Source organism: Ambystoma mexicanum, chromosome 1q, assembly GCF_040938575.1.
Source record: "Ambystoma mexicanum isolate Mex_15411 chromosome 1q, UKY_AmexF1_1, whole genome shotgun sequence".
NCBI classification, from domain to species: domain Eukaryota; kingdom Metazoa; phylum Chordata; class Amphibia; order Caudata; family Ambystomatidae; genus Ambystoma; species Ambystoma mexicanum.
Window position 1 is genome coordinate 1,037,881,607 of NC_090922.1, and position 27,998 is coordinate 1,037,909,604.

Here is a 27,998-nt window from a genome sequence, read left to right on the forward strand (position 1 = left end):
CTGTAGCACCCCCGGAAGTGGTAGCAGGATCAGTGGTGTCTATAGATTTACAGGGAGTGCAAGTGTCAACCAAACAAATATTTGTTATTGGTATGGATGAGCAGGGGTGTCAGTGATGTACAGTGTTGTATATAAACCCCAACATAGCATTGTGGGATGTTTCAGATGAGGATCTGTTTACTGATGCCGACACTGATGGGGAGATTATAATGGAAATCGTGATACCCTGTGAGATAATGCTCCAGCGCAGGCAAGTGACACTCCCTCTCATGGCCATCATCAGTGCTCCTCCAGCATTCATTAGTGAAGACATGCAGCGAGTACCACCAGTACTATGGACCACTGGCCCCCATGATGTAGGATTGCTCAGGGAAGTGACCCCAGTTAAAATAAAACTCAAACCAGGAGCATTGTTGCCCCGAGTGAAGCAATATCCCCTGACAAGAGAGGCAGAAGAAGGAATAAAAGAGACAATCCATGCATTATTGCAGCAAGGGATCACTGTACCATCAAATCTCCTTGTAACACTTGTGTCTACCCAATCAAAAAAGCAAAGGGAGCGGCGTCGAGGATGATACAGGACCTACAACCCCTCAATGATGTCACAAAAAAAGAATGTTCACTTGTCCCAAAGCCTGCATCAATTTTATGCAGTATTCTGAAAACAGCAACATGTTTCACAGTGGTAGATTTGAAGAATGCTTTTTTCTCGGTACTACACCTGACAGCATGCACCCTGGGTGGGAAGAGATATGAACACTGTAGATTGCCCCAGGGATATTGTAAGAGCCCAAGTATTTTCAACAGGATATTACATGAAGACCTCAGCAATATTGACACTAAGAGTATGATTGTTCACTACGTGGATAATTTGTTGATTTATGGAGAGAATGAAGGAGAGTGCAGACAAGATTAAATGGCGTTATTGACGTTGTTAGCACACAAGGGATATAAAGTGGACAAACAAAAATTGCAACATTGTCTGGCGGAGGTGCTCTATCTGGGTCAATTGATATCAAATTATATAAGCGGATAATACCCGACAGAGCAGCTGCAGTGCGAGCAGTTAGTGAACCCAAAACAGTAAAGGAAATGCAGAAATTTCTCAACATGTGTAACTATTGCCACGCATGGATATTAGATTACGCAGCGTACACAAAACCATTAGTACATGCACTCAAAATAGCACAAAAAGAGAACATTGTCTTGAGTTGGGCACAAGAAATGCATACTGCCTTTAACACATTAAATAATTCATTTCCACAGCTCCCGTCCTAGCGACACCAGACTATGGGCCTGATCACAACTTTGGCAGTAACGCCGGCGGTATTAGCCCTACCGCCGAACTCCCCGGCTCTAATAGCGCTGCATCACGAGTTCAGCGGTAATGTAATTCCGCATTCCCCATTGAGCCCATTCGGGAATGCCCCATTCCCCATTGGGCTCAATATTGGGCTCAAAAATAGTTCAAATTTTCAGCGGACTTCCCCCCAGCTCAGAGCTGGGACGAAATCCGCCAAAGTCCTGATTTGGCGGACCGTTAAATCCGACGGTAATAGCGCTGCTGCCGGATTTAAGGGCTACTGCCAAAGTCGTGATCAGGCCCTATGACAGGGAATTCTACTTATTTTCACACTGCAATGGAACACTGATGACAGCAGTATTAACGTAAAAACCTTTGCTGGGCCACAAGCCATTGGCCTATTACAGCGGCACTCTTGATGTAGTTATGCAAGGACACTTCGATTGCGAACAGGCTCTCGCAGCCGCAGTCTTCACCATTGAAAAGAGTGCCACTATAGTTATGGTGTGCTCTGTGATGCTGTTCATGGAGCACTCATTGTTCGCCATCCTCGAGAGGTCAAAAAGCACACTGGCAACACAGAGAGCTACTGCCTATAAGATATTGTCTAGTGCAAACATACACACAGTAAGATGCAAGAGAGTGAACCCAGCAACATTCCTCACAGAGGCATGCAAAGATGAGGACATGCAAAACCATGATTGCGCCACATACAGGGGGAAAGATGCACTCACAGAAGGGGAGGTATATTTCGTGGATGGGTCAGCATCAATTAATTGTGAAAGACATGTAGGAGCAGCAGTGGTGAGAATGGAGAAGGGAGAGTATGAGGTCATTGTACAAAAATGACTGCCAGCACATTTCCCGGTGCAAGCAGCCGAGTAGGTGGCACTGATTGAAGCCCTGCATGCAGCTAGAGGAAGTACAGTAACAATATACACAGACTCAGCATATATGACAACAACAGTGCATGGGGGACTAGCACGTTGGGGGAGGAGAGGATTTAGACATGCAGATGGGTCCTCTGTACAGCATGCTGAGCTACTCATGGAACTAATTGAGGCCCTAAAAGAACCCACAGTGGTAGCACTGGTAAAATGCCCAGCCCACACAAATAATAGTGACGTCATCTCACTAGGGAACACAGCAGTGGATGCTGCCGCGAAAGAAGCCGCTTATATTGCAAAAGAGATGGCAGGCAAATTTGTACTGCAAAAGCATGTAGAGGAAGAGCAAGGTTAAGGGTATAACTCGATGCCAGTCTTGCAAATAATTTAACTATAGCAAGAAGCAACTCCCGAAGAGAAAGAATTGTGGGGTAAAAGAGGGGGTAGTCAGTCAGCAACGGACCTCTTATGGAGACAAGACAACACAGGTAAAGTAGTGATGCCAGTTAAACTATCAGAGATAGCATTTCAACAGCTCCACTTCCCAGCCCACAATGCAAAACAACATATTGCTGCCAAGATACAAGAAAACTGGTTTGTGCCTGGATTGCACAAGCATGTGTCTAAAATGACTATCGAATGCACCACAGGTCAAACATACAATTCAGGGATGACACTAAGAACACTAAGAGGAACACTGCTCCGGCCCATTGGACCATTCCGTGAACTGCACATTGACTACGCAGACATGGGAGAAAGGTGCAAACGATACTTGATAGTGGTGGTCTGCCTGTTTTCTCGTTAGGTGGAAGCGGGTCCCTGCGCACATCCAGATGCGAAATGGGCGGCAACATTTTTAGTAAGGGAAGTGTTTCCCCGCTGGGGAATTCGTGGCATCATACGCTCCGACATTGGAACGTATTTCGTCAATTATCTGTTCAAAGCAGTGACAACAATGTTGGGTATTACCCACATATTGTGCTTGATTTATCACCCGCAAGCAAACGGCATTGTGGAAAAAATTAACAACCTCTTGAAAAGCAGACTGTCAAAATTATGCCACACCCTAAAGAAACATTGGATATACTGCTTGCCGTTAGCACTGTTTGAGCTAAGGAACTAGCCTAGTAAAGACCACCACTTGGCCCCACATGAAATAGTGACAGGCAGATGCATGCACACAACCCTCTCCCCCCTGCGTAGACAGTCAGACGCACACAGGAGCGCAACAGTGTTGGGGGTAGAAATCCAAGAATACTTAAGAAAACTGACCAAAGCAGCAAAAATGATAGCAAAACAGCTAGCTGCTCCCTTCAAACAGGAGAATGAGAGTGACACTATGACATCAGCCACATACAGCCCAAACTGCCAACTGATGCCAGGAGAAATGATATACGTGCGTAGCTTCATGCGACGGTGGAATGCACCCAGATTACATGGCCCTTATGAAGTAATATATTGCACACCCACCACAGTGAAGGTGAAGGGTCTTAGATACTGGATTCCATTTATCAGACGTACAAAATGCTTACGACAGTGTAATGCCAGAACAAGAGCAGGAAAGTACAGAGAGGACTACGCAAACGTAAGAAAACTAGAAAGGGAGGGAGGATGAAAGACTGCAATGAAAAAAGTAATAACGATGAAAATGAGAAGCATATGTATATAAGAGAGAGAAGTGTAATATTAAGAATAGAATAAATATGAAAAGTAAAAAATGAATTGTAACAAAGATTTCTAGTGCTCTCTCTCTCTATTTTGTACTGGTAAAAATGTAAATGAATTATAAAGAGTAATGTAAAATGAAAGTGAAAGATAAAATAGGAATTAACAAGCAAGATATGTGTACTTAACCCGTAGGATCATCAATGGCAAGGACGAGGGCCCCCAGTGCCAACAGCATAAGTGTAGATAGAGATAGTAGAAGGATTAATAGTTTAAGATTATATTCGTACGGATGTGGATTATGTTTCTGTGCAATTGTTTTCTTTTCTATGATGTTTGGTCTTGTAATTTATTGGGCAGTATAATTTATATCAATAGATATAAAGGAGGGGAGAGGAGGAGTAGACCTCGTAAAACAAGGTTCCCATCTGATATGGGATGGCTTCAAACTTATATGGACCCACGGGACCTACAAGAATGCTGCACACAATGCAAATCACACACTCCTTACTGGTCCCACAGTTGCTTATAATGATTCTGAGTTTAACATCTATGAAATGAATGACCCGGCCCCTTCAGTACTTTTGTGGCCCAGTGATGAACTCTATACCACCACACAATCTACCTCGAATTATATTACTAATAGCAATAATATTAGGACAGACAATGAGTGGGACATGGGGAAAATGGATAGGATGCTTCCAATGCGATACGGGGGAAAAGGGAGAAAGCAAACGGCCCAGGGGGGAAAAGAAGAAGAAAAAGGGGGGCGGGACAGGAGAAATATGACGAATATCATGGGTTAGGGTTAGACACGATAAAAGACCCCCAGCACCCACATCAATCTAACAAATGGTACGCAGATATGAGTACAACGGCAAAGCAGACACAAACAAGAGCTGCTATGTGTGCTCATTGATACCCCACGCCTCAGGAACTCCTAAAGTTCCGTTGCCACAAGAGTCACCTGTTGCAGAGGCTCAATGTTTACTACATCTCGCACTGTGCAGAATAAAAAACACTTTTCAAGCACACACTGTTTCATTCGAAATGCTGCAGAACGAGAAGACGTGTTACCACAAGCCAAAAGGAGTAGTCTGCCTGAAGGAGCCTTTTCTTGTGATAAAAGGAACATTGTTTTTGGACAATAAATGGCAAGAAGAACAAATAATGTGCAAAGCAGAAGCACTGCAAGGACTATCAGATGAAAAGCTGCAGTGGATTCAAAGAACATGCGCCCCAATATGGTCACAGCATATCACAAAACTAACGTGGGTCACAGCCCTTAAAAAGCCTTTCAAGCTGCAATGAGAAATCTCATATGATTTATGTTTCCATGGAGAAGGAAGAACACATCTGGGTACAAATAAGAACTGCAATAAAACGTTCATTATTCCAGACATGAAAAAGGGCTCTGCTGCACTGATGGACACTTACTGGGTTTGCGGCAAACAGGCATACCTGCACCTTCCACAGTCTTGGAGGGGTACATGTGCCCTGGAAACGCTGCATTCCACTCTAATGGTGATACCTGAGAGCCACATCCAAGGGGCGAGGGGGCTGTCGGTAACCAAGTATCCTGAGCCACTGCCAACAACTGAAGAACCCCTCACATACGTCTCCTCTGAGAAACAGCAGCAAAGCACAGTCTCGCGAAAAATGAAGATCATCAAACTACATTTCCAAAGCATCCTGTGAACTCTTGGCCCAAGTTCCTGATTGCTTCAAACTTTTTACATCAGTTGAGGTGTTTTTTTCGTGTCCCTTATCCCGAGCATCCAGGTGTGAGCAAATGCAAAATGGCTCCAGATCACTCGCTGGGAGTTGATCCAACTGGCCAACAACACAGAAGAAGGGTTCAACGTGATAAATGTGGAGCTACGGACCCTGCGGCTGATGACAATGCAGAACAGGTTTGTTCTAGACCTGTTAACAGCAATGGACGGTGGTGCTTGCTGAAAAATCGGGAGCGCATGTTGCACATTCGTACCCTCTGCAGACGCGGAAAACGGAACGCTATCCCATGTAATAGCAGCAGTGCACAACCTTGGCTAACAGATGAAATAAGAAGGCAGAGTGCAGCCTAGCACTTGGTTCGACAATATGTTCTCATGGGTCCTGTCCTGGCTCGGGATGACTGTAAAGTTGCTGATACCCATTATCGTCTTTTTTTCTTTTATTTTTTTGTGTGTCCCAATTAGGATTTAGATGCTGCGCAAATGCAGTGCCAAACAGTGCAATGATGATGGTGACAATGGAACGTGCAACAGGAGTGGTGCAGGTGACACATGAGACACACGTTCATACTGGGGATGACTCAGAGCCAAAATATAGAATGACAGCTATATATAACACCGGGTATATTGTAGACCCATTGTATCACACCACAATTAAAGAGCCCCATCAACTGCAATGGTACGATGAGGTTTGGGTAGATCTGGAGTGGGATGGGGAATTGTAGCTATATGGCATGCACCCTGATGAGTATGCACAAGCAGGGGAAGGCCTAAGAGCAGTGTGCAGGGCCTGGATGCCACGAAAGGGAACACCCACCTGGGATGAAGCAATAGCAGAAGAAAACGAACCTAAAAGGCTGAGAGAGTTACAATATTCGTTACTTAAGCAACGAAAGGGGGGAATGTAAGGGAGGAAAGGTCTTTTAGGCTCCCCTCCCATTCATTCCTATCCCCACATGCACACTATGCTCATTCCGCGGGTGACCATGCACCACTGGCCACGGTCCTGGACAGCCTTGGGGCGACACATACACGTGCAACACCCACAAGAGAATCGACTACCGACTCCATTTTGTATGGTCACCGACTCGATTTTGTACTAGTTCTAGTAGGCCACGCAGAAGCGCTGGCCTGCAGGCCTGCACCTCTCCCCCTGGGTCTGCGCACAGTTAGCCAGCCATACGCCCTCCTCCTCACCTGTGCCGCCGCTGCAGCAAGCTTGTTCTCACGGATATCTGAGTGTAAAATGTAACACTTAGAATGCTGTATCCTTTGTCTTTCCTTTTGCATCACTGCCCTGTGAGTGAACTGGGTTGCAGCTCTGGCCTGGAAAAAACCATCCATCTCTATAACTCTGAATCAGCACCATCAGACCCCCAGGTTCAGAGACACAGCCCCCAGCCCCCTAACCTTAAGTTCTGTTTGATTTGCCAGTTGTGTGCCCCTCGACCAAGTACCACCCCAGCTCACCCTAACGTTCAAATTCCAAGTGATAATATATCCTCTTTTGTACTAACACACTATTAAGCTGTCCCCTAATAGATTTAACCAAGGAGTTGATGCAGATAGCCCTAGAATGTAACCCCCAAGATAAAGCACCTGATTCATGAAGTTACCCTTTTAAGTGTATTTAATTTATGAGTGTGAGATATATTAAATGGATAGAGATATATCAATAAATGTCAGAGTATGGCCAAAAGGGCATTGTTAAGTAGTGTACATTGTAACAGCTAAGACATCATCTGACCCTGCGCTCCACCCAGAAGAGCCCAGCTGACCCGTGCACCCCGCACTGGCACCACGTGGACCTCCGCCAATCCTGGAGCACCAGGCCTAAAGAATACATAATGTCCAGCCCTCATCGTCCAATCCCCACAACTCATGTGCCCCTATATTCTACATCATTGATGACGTGGTTTTGTAATAAATATGAATGTTTTTCTATTGTCTGACAGAGCGCTCTAGGATTCTCATAAATGTGCTAATTCCCTTCACCTTAGAGACCCCCAGCAACTTTGCTGGATTTTGAGGACTTTATTTTTTGTTTACCTGGAGAGAGTGTGAGCCTTTCTTCCCACTCTCTCATGTATTTTGATTTGTGTTTTACTCTTGTGTTCTTTGATTGTGGCATTTTTAGACAACTCCATAGGCATCATCTTTTCATATGTGCCACACAACACCCTCAGTGCAGTGACACAGGGGAAGCCTTTTAGGCTGTCCAAAGGTTTAAATGCCTTCACTGGGATAAACTATTGTTTCCCAGAGAAAGTAAAATAAAATTGGCTTTTCTAGTCTTTCCAAATTCCTAGACCCAGCACACCCTATCTTACAATAGAGTGCTGGAGGGGTTACCTAGTATCCCCTATGTATAGAAACTTATGTAGCAGTCAAATGCTACCCTTTCCTCTCGAAATGGCTGGTGGCAGTGGTTTTACAACAAGCTACCATGGTTTTCCCGACCGCGAACACCGATAGCGTTAAATCGCAGGAGCCATGTTTTTCAAGATGGTATCTGAGCCCCCTTTGTTTAAAGAGGACCGGTCTTCTTTTTTTCACCATTTCTTTTTGGAAAGGTCCTTCTAGAGTGTGTCTCTGTCCGCCAAACCAGGTTCGATCCCTTTGTTCCTACGCCTTTGGCGGGATTCAGGACTGAAGATCGCCTCTGGTGCCCGAGTGTCTGGGGTGGGCAGGAAGTGAGTGAGGTGCCCGAAACTCCCTGTGCTTAGTCTCCTAGGAGACCCAAATGCACTCTGGCATGATTGGTTGGCTGACTGTCTGGCAAGGACAGCCACACTGCTGGGTGAGTGGCAGCTGGGCTGGAATGAATGGGAGAAAACTGTTTAGAAGGCGAGTCTCTTGGCGAGTCGACCACTGGAACAAAAGAACCGAAGACGAGCTGGAAGAGGATGGCTGCTGCAACTCCTGGACCATTGGTTTGCCCAGTGAAGCCCTGCTGCAGGTCCGAATCACCAAGTTCATCTCGACAGAGAAGCCTTTCAAGGACGACTTCTCCCTTTGAGTTGGTGGGGCCAATCAACTCGTAAGCCACCTGGATACCATTCTCTGAGCTGGTTGTATTTTCCTAAGATAAGAGTGCTGCAGGAAACCGAATAGCCAGCGAGAAGGACACCAGTTTGTGTGCTTGACTAAAGCTACCGGAATTGAACATTTGCCTTTGCCAGCTTTTTGAGCAGTCCCAGTGCAGTGCAGGAGTCCCCAGACATCATCCCTCTTGTCCCCACAACTGAGGCTCAGGAACAGCGAGATCTGCAGGAACTGCCAGGAACAGACGTCTTCAGCTGCATCTTTTTCTTCATTATAAGGTACTGTGAAAACCCCACCGAGAGAACTTGCCTCTCACAGCGAAAGTGCTTAAAACTTTGGCAACTTGCAGGCCTAGTCAGCTTGTGAGACATATGAATCTTTCTTTTACAAACTACTTCTGAGAACTTTGGCAAAAACTTTTCTGTTTACCTTCCAGAACTGCTTTATCCTATACAAGACTTTAGCCCATTGACTTTGGCCTAACCTATTGCATTGAATGAGCTCCTCTGGTGAAATCATCTATTTGCACTGTTTTAGATTTACTGTAATATTTTTTTAATTAACTTATGCCTTTCTGCTCCTACTTCAAATTCTCTCAATGCCATTTTACTCCTCCTTCAAAGTAGTTTAAATGTCTTAGAACCTGAACCTGATATTATGAAGTACTGAAGTATATTTTTGTGTGATGTAGAGTGCCTCCTTCTAGTGAATGTGTTATAACTGACTGTGAAATACATTAATAAGTGTTTTACCAAGAAACCTTGAGTATAAGAGTCTATTGGAATACTTGTAATTATAGACCTATGTGTAACATCCTTACAGCTCACATTCCCTCTTGAGATAAACCTGACTGCTCAGCAGCGCTACCACAAAACTATGTAGTACAGACTTATACCAAAGGTTGGTTTAGCTTACACCTGTAGTCCTAGTTGTGTGTAGTGGTCCCAAAGGGTACTGCATACAAACGTTGCACAACACCCCCATACATTCAATACTTTTACAGATTAGTGAAGACTAAGATCTTTGGCTTAACGTTTCACCTTATGAGGTCCCATTTGTAAACTTGCCCGTGGTCTTTACTTCTACTGGTCCAATGTTTCAATTTGTTTTGATAGTATTTTTCTTTTCCTACTTATCCTATTTTATATCATGTATTAAACTGTTTTTGTATTTTGTACCAAATGCAAAAACTTCCTCATAGGGAGAGGGAGACTGCACTATTCGCTGAGTCAAGGTGCACAAACCTCCGCACAAACATCATACCTGTGTGTTAAGTTACCATGAACAATTAAATTAAGGTGAATTGTGACTGGAACACCTTCTGTGGAGTGTGCGTATTGGGTAAGTGCATGATGTCGAATCAAAGGACCAAATTGCTAAAGGTTTTCCTTTTAGTAGTTAGGTATAAGGGCTGATTCTGAAAAAGTAAGACAGTCAGGGGATTGAGGGCAGAGATGTGCCCACAAAGCAGGGAGGAGAAAAGTGCACAAGAAAGAGTGTAAGGAGTCCAGCAGACAGAGAAAGGATAGGCATTAACTATAGACAGGCAACAGTGGGCCTCATTACAAGTATACCAGTGCAGAAATTATGTGCCAGTAATAACCTTCACCGGCACATTTCTGCACCCGGTATACTACAGGTTTGGTGGTGGGATGGCCGGATTTACCTGCAGCTCTGAGCTGCCGGTAATTTCGGCACCCCAGCAACATACAATTCCAGTATTACTGACACCAGTATTACTGTTGCCGGTAATACCCGCAATTCCCCCCATCGAGTCCTATGGGACTCCATGGAATGGGGACTACCCACCTTTACCAGCACTTGTAATCTGATGGTAATTCCGGCAGACCAAGTGCTGGTAACGGTATTACCATTTGGTGGTATCTCACCAGATTTACCGTCAGGAAACCACAAACATTTAATGAGGCTCATTGAACAGAAAGACGCAGGAAGTACAAGTAAGTCAAACACGTTAGGTTCCCAATTGGGGTGTACGCAGAATGGGGGGATAGTTTTCCACAGCGTCAGAGGAACTCTAGCCTTCTGAGCTGGTTACTATTACAGGACCCCACACTGAATGCTCAAGGAAAGGAGCAGCAGGAGCTGGGTGTCTGTTTCTGGACAGTAAGGCACGAACAAGGAAGCAATACTCACAAGACTGATGCCTGTACGGGTCCAGCAGGAACTGAATAGCGAGAGTCTCATGAAACAGGAACCAGTACACTGCTAACAATATGGCATGAAGTACAATACTGAAACACAACAAAAGGGGCAGAGGTTGCCAGTTGGGGATCCCAGCAGCCAAACTCTGTAGAAAGGAGTTACAAAAGTACAAGTGAGTACAAGAACTGTAACATACATATCCAGGGATAGAACATGAAGTCAAAGTGAGCAAGGTTCAAGAAAGAGGACCTCATTACAACTGTAGCGGTCTGAAAATAAGGGTGCCCGTCGCACCGTACCTTTCCAGACTGGCACACTACAACTCTGCGGCCGGAGGCCGTTGCGCCTGGCAGGTCTGTCCTGCCCGGCATAACGGCACCCACTCGCAGAATTTTCACTGAAGCACCAGCACTGTCAGCAACAGTGCCAGTGCTCCATCTCACCACTCCCATGGAGTTCTATGGGACTCCATGGGGACTAACTTTTTCCGTGCCTGACTTCTGGATCTGCTGGAACTTGGAATGTTCTGAAGGCACAGGAATATCAGGCACCAGTGCGTTACCGCCAGACTCGTAATGAGGCCGGAAGAATGGAAAAAAAGAGCATAAGAAAGAAAACAGGAATCTAAGCACAAGAGTACAGGAGACTGGAACTGCAGTCTGGAAACTAATGACTTGAATCAAGGAACAGCAGACTGAACTATAGACCAGGAACAACAAAACTCAGGACTGACATTCTGGACTAGGATAACAAGGACTGAACTGCATACTGTAACAAGGAATAGAAGGAACTAACTTTGGACTGGAATATCAAGGGCAGGACTGCAGACAGATAACAAGAAAACTCGGGAATAGAATATAGGAAGTTAAAGCCAGGTAATACGAACTATGGGCACAGAACAAGAACCTGCAGGCAGGGTAAAAGAGAATTGGTGGTAGAAAGCAAGGGCCTGTAGACAGGGAAGAGAGGACTGTAAGCAGGAGAGCAGCACAGAAAGTACAGCGCAGATGGCAGGGGAGTGCAGGCAGAGTAGCATGCTGTAGGTCCAGGGAAAAAAGGGCACTGCAACAGGAGCAGGCTCTGGACACAGCAGCAACAGGAGACAGTAGAAATCCAAGGATCAAAGCACAAAAGCTGGCAGTGAACTGTGCTGAAGCAGGCTCGTTAGCAGCACTTGGAGCACCACACCTAGAGGTAATCTGTCTCCTCCCTCTCTAGTTTTGGGAAAGTGAAAGCAGCACTGAGCTCTATGGCTTCTGAGGATTGCAGTTCTAGGACTTCAGCATAGGAATAGCCAGGCTATTAGAACTGCCCAAGGTGTATTGTGTATTATGTAGTTTGTGAAATGAACTAAGGTATTACCGACGTCTTCCAAACAGAAAGTAAAGACAGAAATATGAGCAGGAATTGTCCAGGAAGGATTATGGTGATGAATTTAGAGTCCCAAATAGTCCACAATGGTTGCCAATTGGTGTTCCCATAGCACAGACGTGATAATCGCTAAAGGCACAAATTGATTTACACATGCAGTGTGCCCATAATGCAACATTTTCTTGTGGAGGCATGCTTGGGGAGCAGGGAAGGGTAGGTACGTTCCCAGCAGATTTCCGACCTTTGTGATTTAAAGATGGATAAGCTCAGGCTGGTGCTCCCACTGTGGCACATTTCCTGTACCAGGTCTGCTCTGTTGCATGCCAAGTTCCGGGGAAAGTGAAAGGCAGCAAAAGGTCTCTTCTGACCCCTGTCTGCCCCATTGTGCCCCAAATAGAAAACCTTTTCCAGAGCATGAGTGTTCCCATTCCATTTTACTGAAATATGGGTGGAAATTTAAAAAAGGCACGCACAACAGGTACTCACATATGTAAAGAGGGCCGGGTTGCACGGCACTTGTGCTTCCCACCTGGTCCTCCTACTACAGGCAGGATCAAATCCCGTCCAGCCTATTGTCAGCGTTCATCGTATTACAATGCTATAAAGATTCATACATTAGGTCCCATATTAATTGGAAAAAACTCTCACCGCTTCTTTTTCTGTGCATAGTTTAAGTCTCTGTCTGTCAAGGACTCTGGGATCCCAGAATCCCCGGTAGTGTTCCTCCCGATGCCCTTCCTGCCAAAGGTCTGTTCACTTCTTTGTTCTGGGATGTAACCAACAGGGGCCGGGATATCACCTATGCAGGAACAGTTGAAAACATATTTTAGAACATGCTCGAAAACATTTCATGCTCAGGCTTTATTTTGTAATGATCATTAAAACATACCACTATGTAATACACTTTCATATGAGGTTGTGCATTTTTTACTCTTCATTTATGAATCTCAAAATGTTCTTATTAGTTAACCATTTGTAATGTATGTATTAACTATAACACAGTAATACAAAATTGCATTTAAAATAATATTGATATAATCAGATAAAAAATGCAATTGCATCACTGGTTCATAATTTAAACAAATACAAAAAATAACAATCCTTAATTATCAACATGCAATAAATTAGTATCAAGGTACAATATTAAAATTCTCTCAAAAGTATTTTTTTGGGGAGGCACACTAATTTAGCTGAACCTTCACATATATGTTTGCAGACAATGGCCCACATAATGAGTTCTGCAGTAAACACTGTGCTCATTTTGCAGGACGGAATTACAGTCACTGCAATGACATCTGGGAGAATTAGTGCCAATTACATTGCGCCAAGCAGAATAGCGTAATGCCGCAAACAGGAAGCTCAGAGGTGGCCATCTTGGAAAACATAATCCATTCTATATCATTCATTTCCTATTTCCATCCGAGCTAAAAACTCTGGCTTAACATGCCAAAGGAAAAAACAAAGGAAAGGTGCCACAATGTGGTTGCAGAAGCCTGCATTGACTGAGGATCATTACTTCTGTCCAGGAGTGACAACCTGAACCTCTACACCCTTATCCTGTAAACCTTTGTTACTCTCCTCCTCTGCTACAAGCCATGCTGCTGGGCAGGCTCCTGCGCAGTCTTCTGCCTGACTTTCCTAGGGACACGATGGTTGGTGCTGTAAAGGCTTGCTCTAATGGTTGTGGGGATGACGTCTGAGAAGTTGGCGGGTGCCTGCTGGGGGGATGCTCGGATGCCTGCTGTTGCTCCTCCGGCACAGGGGCTATTACTAGCAGGATTTGCTTCAGGAAATCAAAGTAGGCTGCTGCTCCATCCAAAGTGCTGGGTGGTCATAAATGTGTCAATGTTTCCTCTTTTATATTAACCCCAAAACAGGTTTTATGCATGGTTTCAGGTGGTGGCTGTTTAATGGGGTGTCATGACTAGCTTTCGTTGTTGTAAGGTTGCTTTGTGCCCCCGTACCTATGATATGATTACGTGTTAGTTTCAGGTGGTGTTTATTTGGTAAAGCATGCATTCAGCATGCATTGTTTTTCTGACATTCAGATTTCTTGGATGAAATATACATTTGTGTAATTTGACTGTAAACAGACTGTGATAATGAAACCGCATGGATATTCTATGTAGTTCCAATGACTGTGGATGGTCAGATTACCTTCCCTGATTTCCGTCTGGGAAATCGGCATGAAGGAGAAACTGAGAGTGAGGGAGGGCAGGAGATGAGGTGATTGAAGCGAGCCAGGTGATGGTAAAAGGGAGAACGGGTACAGAGAATGAACGAGAGCAGGATACTGTGGCAATCGTTATTGAGGGGAAAATGCTGGGTAAAGAGGATAAAAGGGAGGGGAAGTAGAGAGCTGCAGGTTTAGGAGTGTAAGGGGAATGGGGATTAAAAGCAGTGGTCGAAGTGTACGAAAAGAAGTAGTGGAACAATGTTCCTGCTGTTTAAGGGAAAGTTCAGTGCAGTGCACTGAAGTGTAAGTTTAAACGTCTTCCTACACTTTTATTATAAAAGTAAACCATTTTGAAACGGTTTCTTTATAAAATAAAAGTATAGGAACAGTAAATGTTTTTTTTTAAAGAAGAGTAGTAACGTTCCCAACCACTCCCGTCCACTTCGACCACTAATTAAAAGAGGTCTAAAGAGCCAGGGAGAAATGAATAGTGGGGGAGGGCAGGATAAAGGGAGAGTAGGAAGGCAAGTAATTGAGGAATTAGGAGTGGTGGGTCAGCAATGTAGGGCAAATGGTGTGTGGCGTGGATAAAAGAGGGATGGATAATTGAGTGAAGAAAGGCAAGGGAGTCTGCGAATAGCACCAAAAGAGGAAGAGTGGGGGATATTTATAAAAAAAAGAACCTTTGGCAGAAATGAAGAAAGAAAAAGGCGGGAGGAGGATTAGGGGAATGAGCCAAGCACAGAGGGCGACATAGTGGCCAAAAAGAGTAATAGACGGCAGTAAGAGAAAAGGAAAGAGTGGGAAAATAGAGAGGACTTTGCTAATAAGAAAAAAAGAGGGGCCAAACAAAAAGAATGCTGTATGGGAGAAAAAGGAAGCAGGAGGCAAAGTGCCAACAAGACCCACACAGGTGATGGAAATCCCTTTTGTGTGAGTTCTCTTGTTCAATTTATACCGAGTTAGCAGCTACACAAACCCAGGTGAAACCTATGGTCAGAGAACAGGACCGGTGTGTCTGTTGGGTGTCCAACCATCTCACATTTTTCAGGATTGTGCCAATTGCATGTGCCATGTCTTGCACGCAGCCAACTCAGGAAAGGAAAAGTCCAGACTGTTCTCCTCTGAAGCAGGTCTGGATCAGCTGTCCAAAGTCTTCCCAGCTCACACTTTTTGTGTTACAGATAAAAGTGCATGTAAGCACATCCCTTTTCCCATTGCTCCCCCAGCACACTTATGTTCAGCTTTGTGTCAATCGAGCATTTCAATGGACAGCTTAGAGGCTGATGGCCCAGACACAGGGATACCTGTCTAAGGGCTGTTATCCCTTAAAAGGTGCATATGGTCGGTGATAATAAATGGAAGGGGAGTATCCGCTGCATGCAGTGTGAAATTAGGGCTCAAGCAGATTGATTTATATTGCATTCTCTTTCACTGTGTATACGATTCGTTTATAAAACTAAATGAGATTGTTTTTAGGTCAACATACCTCTGCAGGGTGCGTCTGCAATCTTGCATTAGGGTGCAATAAACGTATACATGTCTTTTTCCTTGACCTAGTTCTAAAACAACGTATATAATAATAGGTCTGTTGCTTATGTGAGTTTTGTCATTTCATTTTCAAGGCATTGCTAGAAAAGTAATTATTGAATTTTTGGAAACCCAAACCTTAAAAAAGACATATGCGACCTACCACTGGGAAGAGGTGTAGAAAGTGCTGAAATCACAGCATGTATTCAAATACTGATTTCACCACTTTAACGAAATGTGTGATCCTCGGCAAATAATGCAATATGACTGTGCTTGATCTGCTGGCATTGGGTGTCCCTAGAATTGATTCAGTTAGTAACTTTTGCTATGGAGAAAAACACTCACGGTTGACTAAACTATTGAATTGTTGCATTTCAATAATAGTGGCTATTCATATATTGCAGACCACATTGGTCTCTTGGCTTACACGTGAAAATGTCTTTTAATGTCTTTACCAGCGGTGCCCTAGATTATTGAAGACGGATGTCACTGCTTGTAATGCTATTTTCTGTGATGTTGATCATGTCAATCCACATCATGCAATTAGGGGGCTGCATATCTTTTGAAGGACATGCAAGAAAAATACGGAAGACAAATCGAATATGTCAGTACCTTGTATGCCTAACAGCCCCACAGTGTTGGGATTTCATTTTGCTGGGCATACGTGCGAGAGCCTCGGGGGGAGGGATGACCCCAGCAGCTGCTCCTATTATGGCAGTCTTACTACACAGCAACATATTTCATTCTTTCATGGCATTAAATGTGAAGTTTGCATTGCATGCATGTTACAGGCTGCCCTTTGCTGGCTGCTGTCATTTTAACTGAAGATTTTAAATGTGCGCTTTGCATCAGGTTACAGACGCTGGTAGCACCCAGCATCCAGCAGTGTTATCAACTCTTTCCCTTTTACTCTGGTTTCATCTGCATTAGCACCTCACTAACAAATAGCAATTACTAACTCGTCAGTGAGTGTTTAGTGTTTCAGCTCACCTGCCTGTGAAATTAAGGAGCGTTTTATTGTATACCTTTTATTTAAGCAACCCAGTGGTGCCACATACTGTGTCCACCCCCCTAACTGTAATGAAGGGGGGGGGCCTAATCATACTGTAAGGGTCCGCCACAAACGCTGACAAATGTTCAGCCGGGCCCTGTGAGCAAGGGCCAAGACTGCTCTTTGTTATTCCACTGCGCCTGACTGCCAGCAAGGAGGGATGAGAGCGTGTGTGTTGTGGCTGATGAAAAGAAATTGAGATGGTGGCAGACCAGGACATGGAAGGGCCCGGACGCCCTTTGTCCATCTTCCGAGGCGGTTTTACCTCACGGACCACCTATATAAAAATGAACCAAAAAACAAATGGAGCTCAGAACACCTGAACCTCAGCAGCCTCCCTCTGCATAGAATGGTAGGGGAGCTAGTGAAGCTTAGAGCTATGATGCCAAGATGGAACCTGATGAGGGAACATGGTCACCCTCTGAACTTGGGCTCAGGCTGCTGCATGTCCAGTTGCCCTTGCACTGCCTCCGGGCTCCCCAGGACTTAAGAGTCTGTATCTGCAACCCTACAGTCCCTTCTCTATGCACTTATGAGCCACTTGCTAACTGCACTTGTGAGTTAACTGCACTTCCCCCTTCCCCTCCTCCCTAGCACTTCTCCCCTTCCTGCTTCCCCACACTTGCACGATCTGAATGATACAAGGCCTCATTATTTTGTCCTCCCTTTGTTTCCCCCTCCATGTCTTGTCGTGCCTAGAATCAATTGTGTACAGGCGTGTTATAAATGCCACATCATATCTTATCATAGGTAAATAAGGAGACTGCGGTATAGGCGTCTTTGTGAGATTGTGAGACATTAAGAGGCCGATTCATGGAATTAATGTGCGCTGAAAATTCCTGCGCAAGCATACGAAAGCATGCGAATCGCAGTGCAAGTGCAGAAATCGCAGCGAAACCCGCGCTCAGCGATTCATGGAAGTCTGTGCGCATGTAAATCCATGGATGTGCGCTAAAATCCTGCGTGCCGCACGCTGGCACACACGTCTTCAAACAGCGTGCGCTACGCACACAGCGAAAGCGCACATAGCGAAGCGCACACAACAAAAGTAGGCGTAACACGGGGCGTAACACGCAGAATGGGGAACAACGCGTGAACATGTGGGCATCACGGGGGAAGTACAGGAGGCAAATGCGCGGAACGCCCACACGTGGGCTTACAACACGTATTCATGGAATCGAACGGGGCTAACGCGTGCGCCAAAAAAGATGCGCTAATCCGGAAACACGTACGCCAGCAGGAAGCAGGCGTACGTGGACTCGCGCAGCATAAAAGTGCGCGCAAACAACAAACAAGCTCAGACGCCAAGATGAATATACCGTTCCTCGCCTCGCAGCAGTGGTCGTGGGATACCGCAGGAAGAGGAGGAGGATAGTCAGGCCCAGAATTTTTACACCCAGAACCAGCCTTTTTGGGATGCCTGATGACCAGGTGTATGGGAGGTACAGGTTTGCACCTCACATAATACTCTACCTGGTAAGTGAGTGGGAGGATGACCTCACATCACCCACCCTGTGCTCCCAAGCACTGAGCCCCTTGGAAAAGGTGCTCAATGTACTGCACTTCTTGGCCACTGGTTCATTTCAGCAGACAACTGCCATAGTGGTGGGGGTCTCACAGGCCACGCAGTCACGCTGCCTGCACCAGGTGTTGGCCATCATGACTGCACGCCCATATGTCCGCAGGCACATATACCTGCCCAGAACACCTGCAGAAGGCAGGCTGTCATCCAGGATTTTTACGGGGTGGCACACTTCCCCAAAGTGCTAGGTGCCACTGACTGCACCCATGTGGCTCTACGTCCCCCCAGGGCAACTGAGCACATCTACAGAAACCGCAAGCACTGGCATTCCATCAACGTGGAGGTAGTATGTGATGCCAAGGGAATCATCACCTCAGTATATGCCAACTATCCAGGGTCCACCCATGACAGTTTCATTTACAGAATGTCAACCCTAAACCGGGACCTAGAAGCTGGGCGGCATGGCGATACATGGCTGCTTGGTGAGTATAAATGCCCCTGCACATGCATGCATGTCAGATACTGAGTAATGTCACAACCCCACTAATGATACCCATCATCACCTCCCCAGGGGACAGTGCCTACCCACTGAGCACCCACATGATGATGCCAATTCGGAACCCCACCACACCACCCGAAGTAAGATACAACAAAGCCCATATTGCAACCCGGGGCATAGTGGAGCGCACATTCAGAGTGCTCAAGTCACGCTTTCGCTCCCTTGACCGCTCTGGTGGGCAGCTGCTATACGCGCCCCCAGTAGTGTGCAGGATCATAGTGGCAGCATGTGTCCTGCACAATGTTGCAACACGCCGGGGCCTGCCGGTGGACATGGTGGTGCCCCCACATCCCCAACCACAAGCATGGCAGCTGCGCATGGGAGGGGAAAGGGCACGTGGTGAGGCAGCCCGTACGCAGCTGGTGGCTAATTACTTCACCTAAAATCACACCCCTGTGGAGTGCACACAGCCCTAGCACATACCAGCTGACAATCAATGATGATGACATAAGGGACAGTCAACTGTCACAACCATACCAGCCTGAGATTGTTCACCTGGAAGTGTTACATTGTGTGCATCCCTACCTGCCGAAAGACAACCAATGATGTGTCACAAGAAAAACACACATTTATGCTGCATGAATGACTACAAAATACAACATGAAAATAGCGTCATGTTACCCAACCCTTCCCCAGATCGGCCACACAACACACCATGGCATGTCATGCAATGTGAAAGCAAACAATGCAATGCACAAGACCTGACACAAGTGTCACAAAGTGCACTGTCCCAAATGGAAACTGCCCACAGACAATATGCTCCCAGTAATCAATAACAAACAGCACACATGAAAAATACTTACCACCAACACAATACAGCAACACACCATGAAACATTGCAAAAACATGACAGTACTAAGTCAAAGTAGTGATAGTCTTACAACCTGAATAAGCCAGCACATCGACCCCTTCCAACTGTAGAGTGTTGCTGCCACGCAAATGTGTCAGTGTACTGCAAACAACATGAACTCCATCTGCAAAGGAGACGGCCTTGTGAAGACATGGGGAAGGAACCTGCAAATTAGGAGGAAGACATGGATGCACAAGCACATATCAATACACCATGCAGTATACAATACAACAACAATACCCACTAGGGATGTACACACAGTATTCACTACAGACTGCCCACACAGCTCATGGGAGCCCAATGTCACTGTGTAAGTCACTGTCACTTGGTCACACCCTTTGCAAGCCCGTGGATACGGGAAGCAGGAGGGGTGTGTGTGTCATGAACCCAAGCATCTACTCCAAACTCAGGACAAGCCTGTATGTGCCCAGCCGGAATACAGTGGATGCCCACAGGAGCCACACAAGGCAACACACTGTAAAAAAAAAAAAAAAAAAAAAATGCCCATGTGGGAGGAAGGGGCAGGGGCACCCAGGAGGTTCGAGGACAGGGTGCACACCAACACCCACCTGCGTGGATGTTGTGAAAAAAAAAATACCTCCATGGGCTCATGGCCTGCACGGCTATGCCATTGTGGGAGAACTGCTGTCGCTCTCTTCACCCTCTGCTGCTGCATCAGGAGGTGGTGGCACTATGTGAGGCAGCCCACGCAAAGCCCTGGTATGGTCCGCCATGGCAGCAAGCATGCGGGTCTGGAAGGTCTGATTCTGGAGGATTAAAGTGCAGAGATCCCCATGCAGCCCGTCACGGGTTGCCTGCACTTCTGCACGCATGGCCTCGAGGGATGCCCGGATCTCCACACGTGTTGCCTGCAGCTCAGTTGAGAGCGAATGTGTGAGCTGCTCCAGCTGCTGTTCTGCCCTAACATTTCGGGAAGCCTCAAGTTCAAGCAGACTCTGCCTGAGGTTATGGAGTTCCACCCTCAGGGCTTCCCTGTGGGCCTGTGACTCTATTGATATGGATTCGCGCAGAGTCTCCAGTGCCGCCCGTCGGTCCATGTTGGACGCCAACATGTCTTCCCTGTGTGATTGGCAAATGGAGTCTGTTGCCTGCTGTTGCTCCATCTGCCTTTCAGGAGGGATAATGGAAGTGGCCACCCTCTCCATTGCCTGAGCCATCATTTCTACTGATGCTGCCTGTTGGGTTGCCATACCGTACATGGAGTTTTCCCATACAGTATTGCCTGGTGGCGCACGGCCACCGCGTCGGCGGGCACCACACCTGTTCGGGGCAAGGCAATCTGCACCTTGCTGTGCTGGCACTGCCTGAGGCTGCAGGACTGCATTCCCCCTCTGATCTGCTGGCCCAGGAACAGGATCAGATGCTGTGGAGTGTGACCCTGCATCCGTAACCGCCAAAGGCGGACCTACCAACACTGACATCCCCATAGAGGGTTCTACCCCTGGTGCAGGTGGGTTGGACAGAACAGAATCCCTGCCAGAAGCATTGACCTGCGACAGCACATAAGTCTCATCATCCGACTCAGCACCTGAATAGAGGTCTGGGGAGCTGCAACAAGAGGCACCCCTCGACAGTATGGTCTGCAGTACCAAAGTGTTTTCACCCACCACCACACCACATCCCCCACTGGTGCCTGGTCGTGGCTGAGAATCCTCCTGGGTCTGCACCATCTCCTGAACCTCACCAGCATCAAGTGCGTCGTCACCTGCAAAAACATGAAATACAAGAAATGGAAACAGGCATGAGCACCATAGCACACACATAGGCCTGACAAGACAGAGATCCTGTACATGGTTTACACATGTCCCACATGACTATAACCCTGGCATGCATGCACTGTCAATGATTTTGAAGGGTTGTCAAAAAGGCAGACAATGAGGACACCAAGATGGAAAAGCAACACATTCGCAGCATGTCGTGTAGCACTGGCATCACACATCACCCTGTGAGTGGCATGTCCAATACACATACATGACACATGTCAGCACACAGATGTCATGTAGCATAGCCATGGTAAATTAGACAACTGCAGCGATATGTCAGTGAATGAGTACTGTCACACATACATGTCACATGGACATGATGAGAAGATTAATGCAGAATAGTGTTGCAAAATATGCATGTGCCGCACACTGCAACACATCCAGTGTACAATTAGACAGTGATTGTAGGCAGATGTACACATCAATGGTTGGTCACTTCAACATGACAGGAAACAACTATCATGTTCCACATGCAAACAGGCCCTAAAAATAAATTTCAGCAGGCCAATACTCCCTTGCCCTGAATGGTTTAATCATTCACATAACTAGGTAACTAAAGTGGCACAATGTGGGGTGTAAACAATGACAGAAGCATGTCACATATGTGGCATTAGGGATGAAAAAAGCATATTAAAAATGGGATAATCTAAACAATCAGCCTGAATGAACACAGAAAAAATCAGAACAATGTTGTTGCAAGATGATAGTTCAAGTGCAACAGCAGTATTGTGGGGCTAATTGGCTACTGTGGGCAGAAGGGCTACTGTCATACCCAAATCAAAGGCACGTGAATGTATTGGAGGAAGCACATGGGTGACCCATAACACTCAGGAGTACACACCCTCACCTGGCACTCAATCAGAACCCGTCACCCAAACAACATATACATGGATTACACACAGATGCATGGGCACTCACCGGACAATGCGTCGTAATCAGGTAGCTCTCCCACGCCTTGGATCTGTTGCTCTGTGACGAAGGTCCCAGCAACAGACTCATGTTCAGTGAGTTTGTCGTCCTCTGGTGGAGACCCACCGCCAGTCACCAGAGTAGCGGCATGATTTGAGGCAAGCTTGTTCTTTGCTCTGCGTTTCAGGTCATTCCACCGCTTGTAGCAATCATCAACTGTGCACCTCACAAATCCAAGGGCACTTATGCGGTCCGCGATGGTCTGCCAGTGTGCCCTACGTTGACCAGGTGTGGTCTTGCACCCTGCAGTCACCACCATTTTGCGGCTATGTGCCGACACATAGGTCACAAGTGCATCAAGTTCGGCGTCATTAAAGCTAGGCTTCCTTGACGTGCCGGACTGTGTAGCCATGTCTGGGGTCTCAGCTTGTAGTGCCAGAGCACCCTTCTCCCTCGTTTTCAAAGGTGGAGCGAAGCCTGAGTGGCTTAAACCGCTCTCGTCATTAGGGGCAGAAGCGCAGGTGGACTGGGTACTGGGATTGTGCAAAGGCACAATTACCATAGGTCTTGGTGCAGGCATTGGCTGAAGTGTGATGTTGGCAGGGGCAACGTCAGTTGATGGACCATGACCGACACTGTCCCGGCTGGGAGACTCAGAGCTGGGGTGGATAGAGCTGCAGGTGCTCCTGCAGCCTCCCCACCCTGCCTACTTGGGGCAGCAGATGAAATCCCTGCTCCAGATCCACGTGGCCTGGTGACACCAACTTGCACCGGAACACGTGGCTTAGACTTGCTGACCTGGAAGTCAGCCTGGGAGTCATCCTGTGCCGGGTCAGATGCCACAATGGGCTGGTCCAAAAAGGGCTGAGCTGGGATGGTGTCAGCCACGTTTCCCTCAACCATAGGGGGGGAGCATGGGTGTCCCTGATTGGTCCTCCACAAATGGGGGTCTAGGGACACCCTACAAATCATGGCCACGTCCCCTACCGTGCCCACCACGCCCACCTTTTGGAGGTCGGCCTCCCTTACCGCTTAGTCGCCTCCCAACCATGGCACTGATGTTGTTGTGCGTATGGGAGTTGCAGTAAACAATTGTCCTAGGCATTTGGGGGTGAAAGGGGTAGGGTAGGGTACTAGATGTAATTCGTACCCAAGTGCTCTAGCAAGGCTGTCTGTGAGCCCTGGGGCAAGATGACGGGTCACGCAACGCACAGGCACCCCGAAAACAAAAAGTAACGTGCACGCAACCCCTCGTAGACCACGTGCGTGGAAAACTGAACCCGCACTACGCTGTGGCACCCAGAAACACAAAAATAAGCGTACGCGTGTTACAAGCAGCCTACAATTACCTCTGAAGGGGTACGCGACACACGGGGCAAGCACAGTTGGTAAATGCGTGCGTGACTCACCGTCTGGTTGGAAAAAGAATGTGAAGAAAACGCGTTGGCAACACCCCCGCCAAAAGAAGAATTGTACGCTGTCTGAGGAGACAGGACAAAAGAAGAAGTGAACGCTGTTTGAGGAAACAGGCCCAACAAAAAAAATGAACGCTGGCAGAGGTAACAGGGAGTACAAACTTGAAACGTTGTGAAGTAATCGCGTGTGAACCGACAAGAAGTACAGAATTCACCCGCTCGCTCTCCACGAAAAGCACGTACAAGGAAATGGGGTCCTACACGTACGTTTTAAAGCGGCCCACACGTACAGCGTCACTGACGCGTGTACGCGTTAAGGCCCTTTCCTCCAATTACACGAGCTGACATTCAGACATGCAGTTTTTGGACGTGTACAATGAACATGCACCCATGTTGATGGCAACGCCCACACACGTCACGTCACTTACACGCGTAGGCCCTTTCCTCGGATTACACGCATTCACACGCGGACGTGCAGTGTTTTCACGTGCGCTGAACCACTATGCCCATGTCACGAGGGAAACGTCCATGCGCGTCACGTCACAGAAGCGCTTACGTGCTAAGGGCCTTTGGTCTGGTGAAACCGCGTACATGTTCTGACGCGCTTACACACGAAGGGCCTTTCCTCGAATTACACACTGACGTGCAAGAGTTTCACGTGCCAAATCACTCCGTATCAAGCTGGCCACGCAACAACACACGGAAGACCACGCTCCTGCCCAGAAGGCCGAATTACTGGCCCCCAGAGCCCCGAGCACGCTCCCACCTGCCATCTGCTGCTGCCTGCCTGCCTGCTGCCCATGTGCCCTGGTATTTGGTGCCTGCACATTAGCCAGGGTTCCAGTTGCTGTGTCCACCCCTGCTGGAACAGAAGACTCCCGACTGGGATTCCATCGCTCCACAGCCCAGCCCCAGGACCCAGTTGCCCACCCACGCCTGCCTCAGGGGTCGCCATGTCGGGGCAAACACCATCTGAGACCACTGGCGACCCCCAGCCAGAGAGGCAGAGGGCCACCAGCTTCAGTGTGGTGTCCTGGTGGAGCATATCCTGGGGCAGTATGATGCCCTCTTCGGAACATCACGCGCCAACAAGGAAGGACGGGAGAGGATCTGGGACGACGTAGTGGTTGCCATCTACGCGGAGTGGGTGGCAACCCGCGACATCAAGCACGTCAAGAAGCGCTGGGAGGACTTCAGGTCCAGGACCCTCCACAAGGCTCGGCTCCTCGCAGAGGGGGGCTGGGTCAGCATGAGTGACATCCAGATGAGGGTCCTGGAACACGTATGCCCTGCGCTCCACGCCCAGATCCTTCGGAGGAAGACCCGTCTGGAGTTGAGCGTTAAGTGGCCAAGCATTGTTGTGTCAGACAGGGCATGTTGCAATTTGCTTCTAGTCTGATACTTGCCTGTATGTGTGACATGGGCCTTGTATGGATGTGGGTGTGCAGGGACATCATGTTCATGCATGTGGGACCAGTAATGTACAAACCACATGGTTGGTGCATGAGTTCCAATGCAACATCAGGAGCTGTACGGAAAATGCACACATGAAAGCATTCCAGTGTCTGTTCTTGCACATGGTGGGGGTGTGAGGGATGGGTGCTGCTGTCATGTACATGTATGGTGCACATGTGTGTGTGTATGAGAAGTGTGTCTGTGACTTTGATACGCCATGGATTCATAACACATGTCCATGATGATGTGTACATTCAGTCATGCAGTGCGGTCACCGTTGTATGTACTGTGTCTATCCAATGTGTCTGTGGTGTACAAGGCATGATGCATGACCCTCCGGTGATGTGTGTGCATGAGATCAGTGTGAGCCATGATGCATGTGAGTTTGAAGGCAACATTTCGATTAGTAGAGGCCCTTGTACATGGATGCTGATGTTGATTGCAGGCGCCGTGCCTGTTCATGCATGTGTTTTGCGTGCATTCACCCATGTGTTGTGGAGGGACAGGATGGAAGTGACGTTAGACACTGCCACTCATGTGGTATTGCTTCCTGTCTAGGTGAATATTGTACTGTACCCTGATGCTTGTATTCTATGTCTCCCTCTACGCAGCGTCAAGTAAAGAAGAGGGCGGAGACGGCGCTGTGGAGCCAAGCCGCGGGGATGCCTCCACTGGGCGGCGACGCAAGGCCCAGCTACCCTCCCAGGACTTGCCATCATCCGGGAGCGAGGGGGCTGGTGCCGCGTCTAGCACTACGGCTGTGGCGGAAGGGCCAGGTGAGCCCCCACAGGGGTTTGCAATGGCGGAAGATGGTACGGAGACATCCAGGTTGGTGGTTTCCACAGAGGAGGAGGAGCCTGCTACTGAGCCGCACATGGGGCATGGTGGGGGTAGTACCACTGGTGCAAGTGGTGCAGTCCAGGGCCAGGGTCAGGAGGCAGCACAGGTCACTGCAGAGGGGCCTGTACATGTCCCTGTCCTTGACCCTGTGACTGCAGCACCATGCACCAGCAGAGATGCCCCGTCCCAGGCCTGTCCGCAGGTAGGGGAGAGTGCCATGTCATCTGCCTCTCCACTACCTGCGGACGAGGGGTCCAATGAACGTATGGGCTCCGTCCTGATTGGTGTCGCATTGCGCACGCGTGACATTCGTGATGACGTGTGTTCTTCCTGGGCGGAGAACACACGCCATCACGAACAGCAGCTTTGCGACGTGGCACTGTTGGGAGGGGCCCTGGTTGGTGGGTTCCTACATGTGACGCGCACTCTGGCGGACCTCTCCTCCTCTGTGGAGACTATGCGCCAGTCGTTCTCCCTGCCGTCTTCCGGCCCAGATTCCACCAGGGCCCCTGTGGACCTGGCCTGACCAAGACAGCCAGCTTGGTGGAGATCCCATCCCTGCCACAGTCGGGAGTTGGCCGTCCAGCAGGGGTGGACACCACAACTGGAGACCAGCTGATGGAGGATGTGCAGGCATCATCGGACAGGGCACATGGACCGCAGCAGCAGCAGCAGGAGCAGGCTCTAGGTGGGAGCAATGATGGCTCAGGGCCATCGACATCAGGGGGGCAGGCATCGGCCAGAGGGCAGGAGAACCCTGGAATGGATGTGTCTTCCGTGTGTCTGCGGTTGGGCCAGCGTATAGGTGCGGAGCGGCGGCGGGCGGAAGAGGCGCGGCTCCCCATGGTCAGGGCGGAGTTCTCCATGCGTCGGGCGTTGAGGCGGGCAGAGTGCCTCGAGGAGACTCGCAAGGAGTTGGAACAGGCCATGAGTGCCTCCCTGTGAGACCTCAGGGCCAGAACAGAGGCCCGCCTCCAGCAAATAGACATAGAGTTCGATGATGCCCTGGCCGAAAACATCACTGAGTGAGCCGCAGGACTTGCCCGTCGCCATTGTAAATAGTTTATATTGTTAGGTTTCCTTTTTTTTCTTTATTTTGGGACTTTTGGACTATGCCCCACACTTTTGTTAATAGTTTTTTTGTTAGGTAGGTTATTAGATAGGTTTCAATTGTTTCGTTGGGCTCATGGACCCTTGGAAATTTGATTGTACATAGTTGGACGTTGGATTGATTTTGATTTTGTACATGGATTAATGGATTTTTCTTTTGGACAATGGATTGTACATAGTTGGACAATGTATTATTTTAAAAAAATTCTTTTGATTTCACCATGGATCAATGGATTTTTTTTAATGTTTCCTTTGGATTTGTGTTGGTGGAGGGAGAGTTGGGCTATTTTTCTTTTGGATTACTTTGTATTGGTTATACTTTTTATTTACTCTTCTTTTGCACATGCTTTTCATTTCATGTTTGCTATTTTGTTATGCTTTCATTTTATTGATTTATTTTTGTACATAATACATTTTCATATTTTAATTCCATGTGTGTGATTTGCTGATTGGGTTAATGCATGTGAAAATGTGGGTTTACACAATCAATGCCAACAAGTGTGTGTGTGTGTGTGTGTGTGACGGACATGCGTTGATGTACACAGTTGACTTTTGATTTGTGTCTTGAGATGGGCATATCAGTGTGAGTTTGATTGGGAAATCATTGCATCTTAGTAATGGGGTGGC

The 27,998-nt window shown here is 47.5% G+C and overlaps 1 protein-coding gene across 1 annotated transcript in view; it reads right to left on the minus strand.

Annotated features, from left to right (window-relative positions):
• SPATA1 (spermatogenesis associated 1) overlaps positions 1–27,998 on the minus strand; it is a 479,533-nt gene that overhangs the window by 215,355 nt on the left and 236,180 nt on the right. Inside the window, exon 6 of the mRNA XM_069641723.1 lies at positions 12,819–12,969. Coding sequence (XP_069497824.1) covers positions 12,819–12,969 — 151 coding nt within the window. The remainder of the gene's footprint in view (positions 1–12,818; positions 12,970–27,998) is intronic.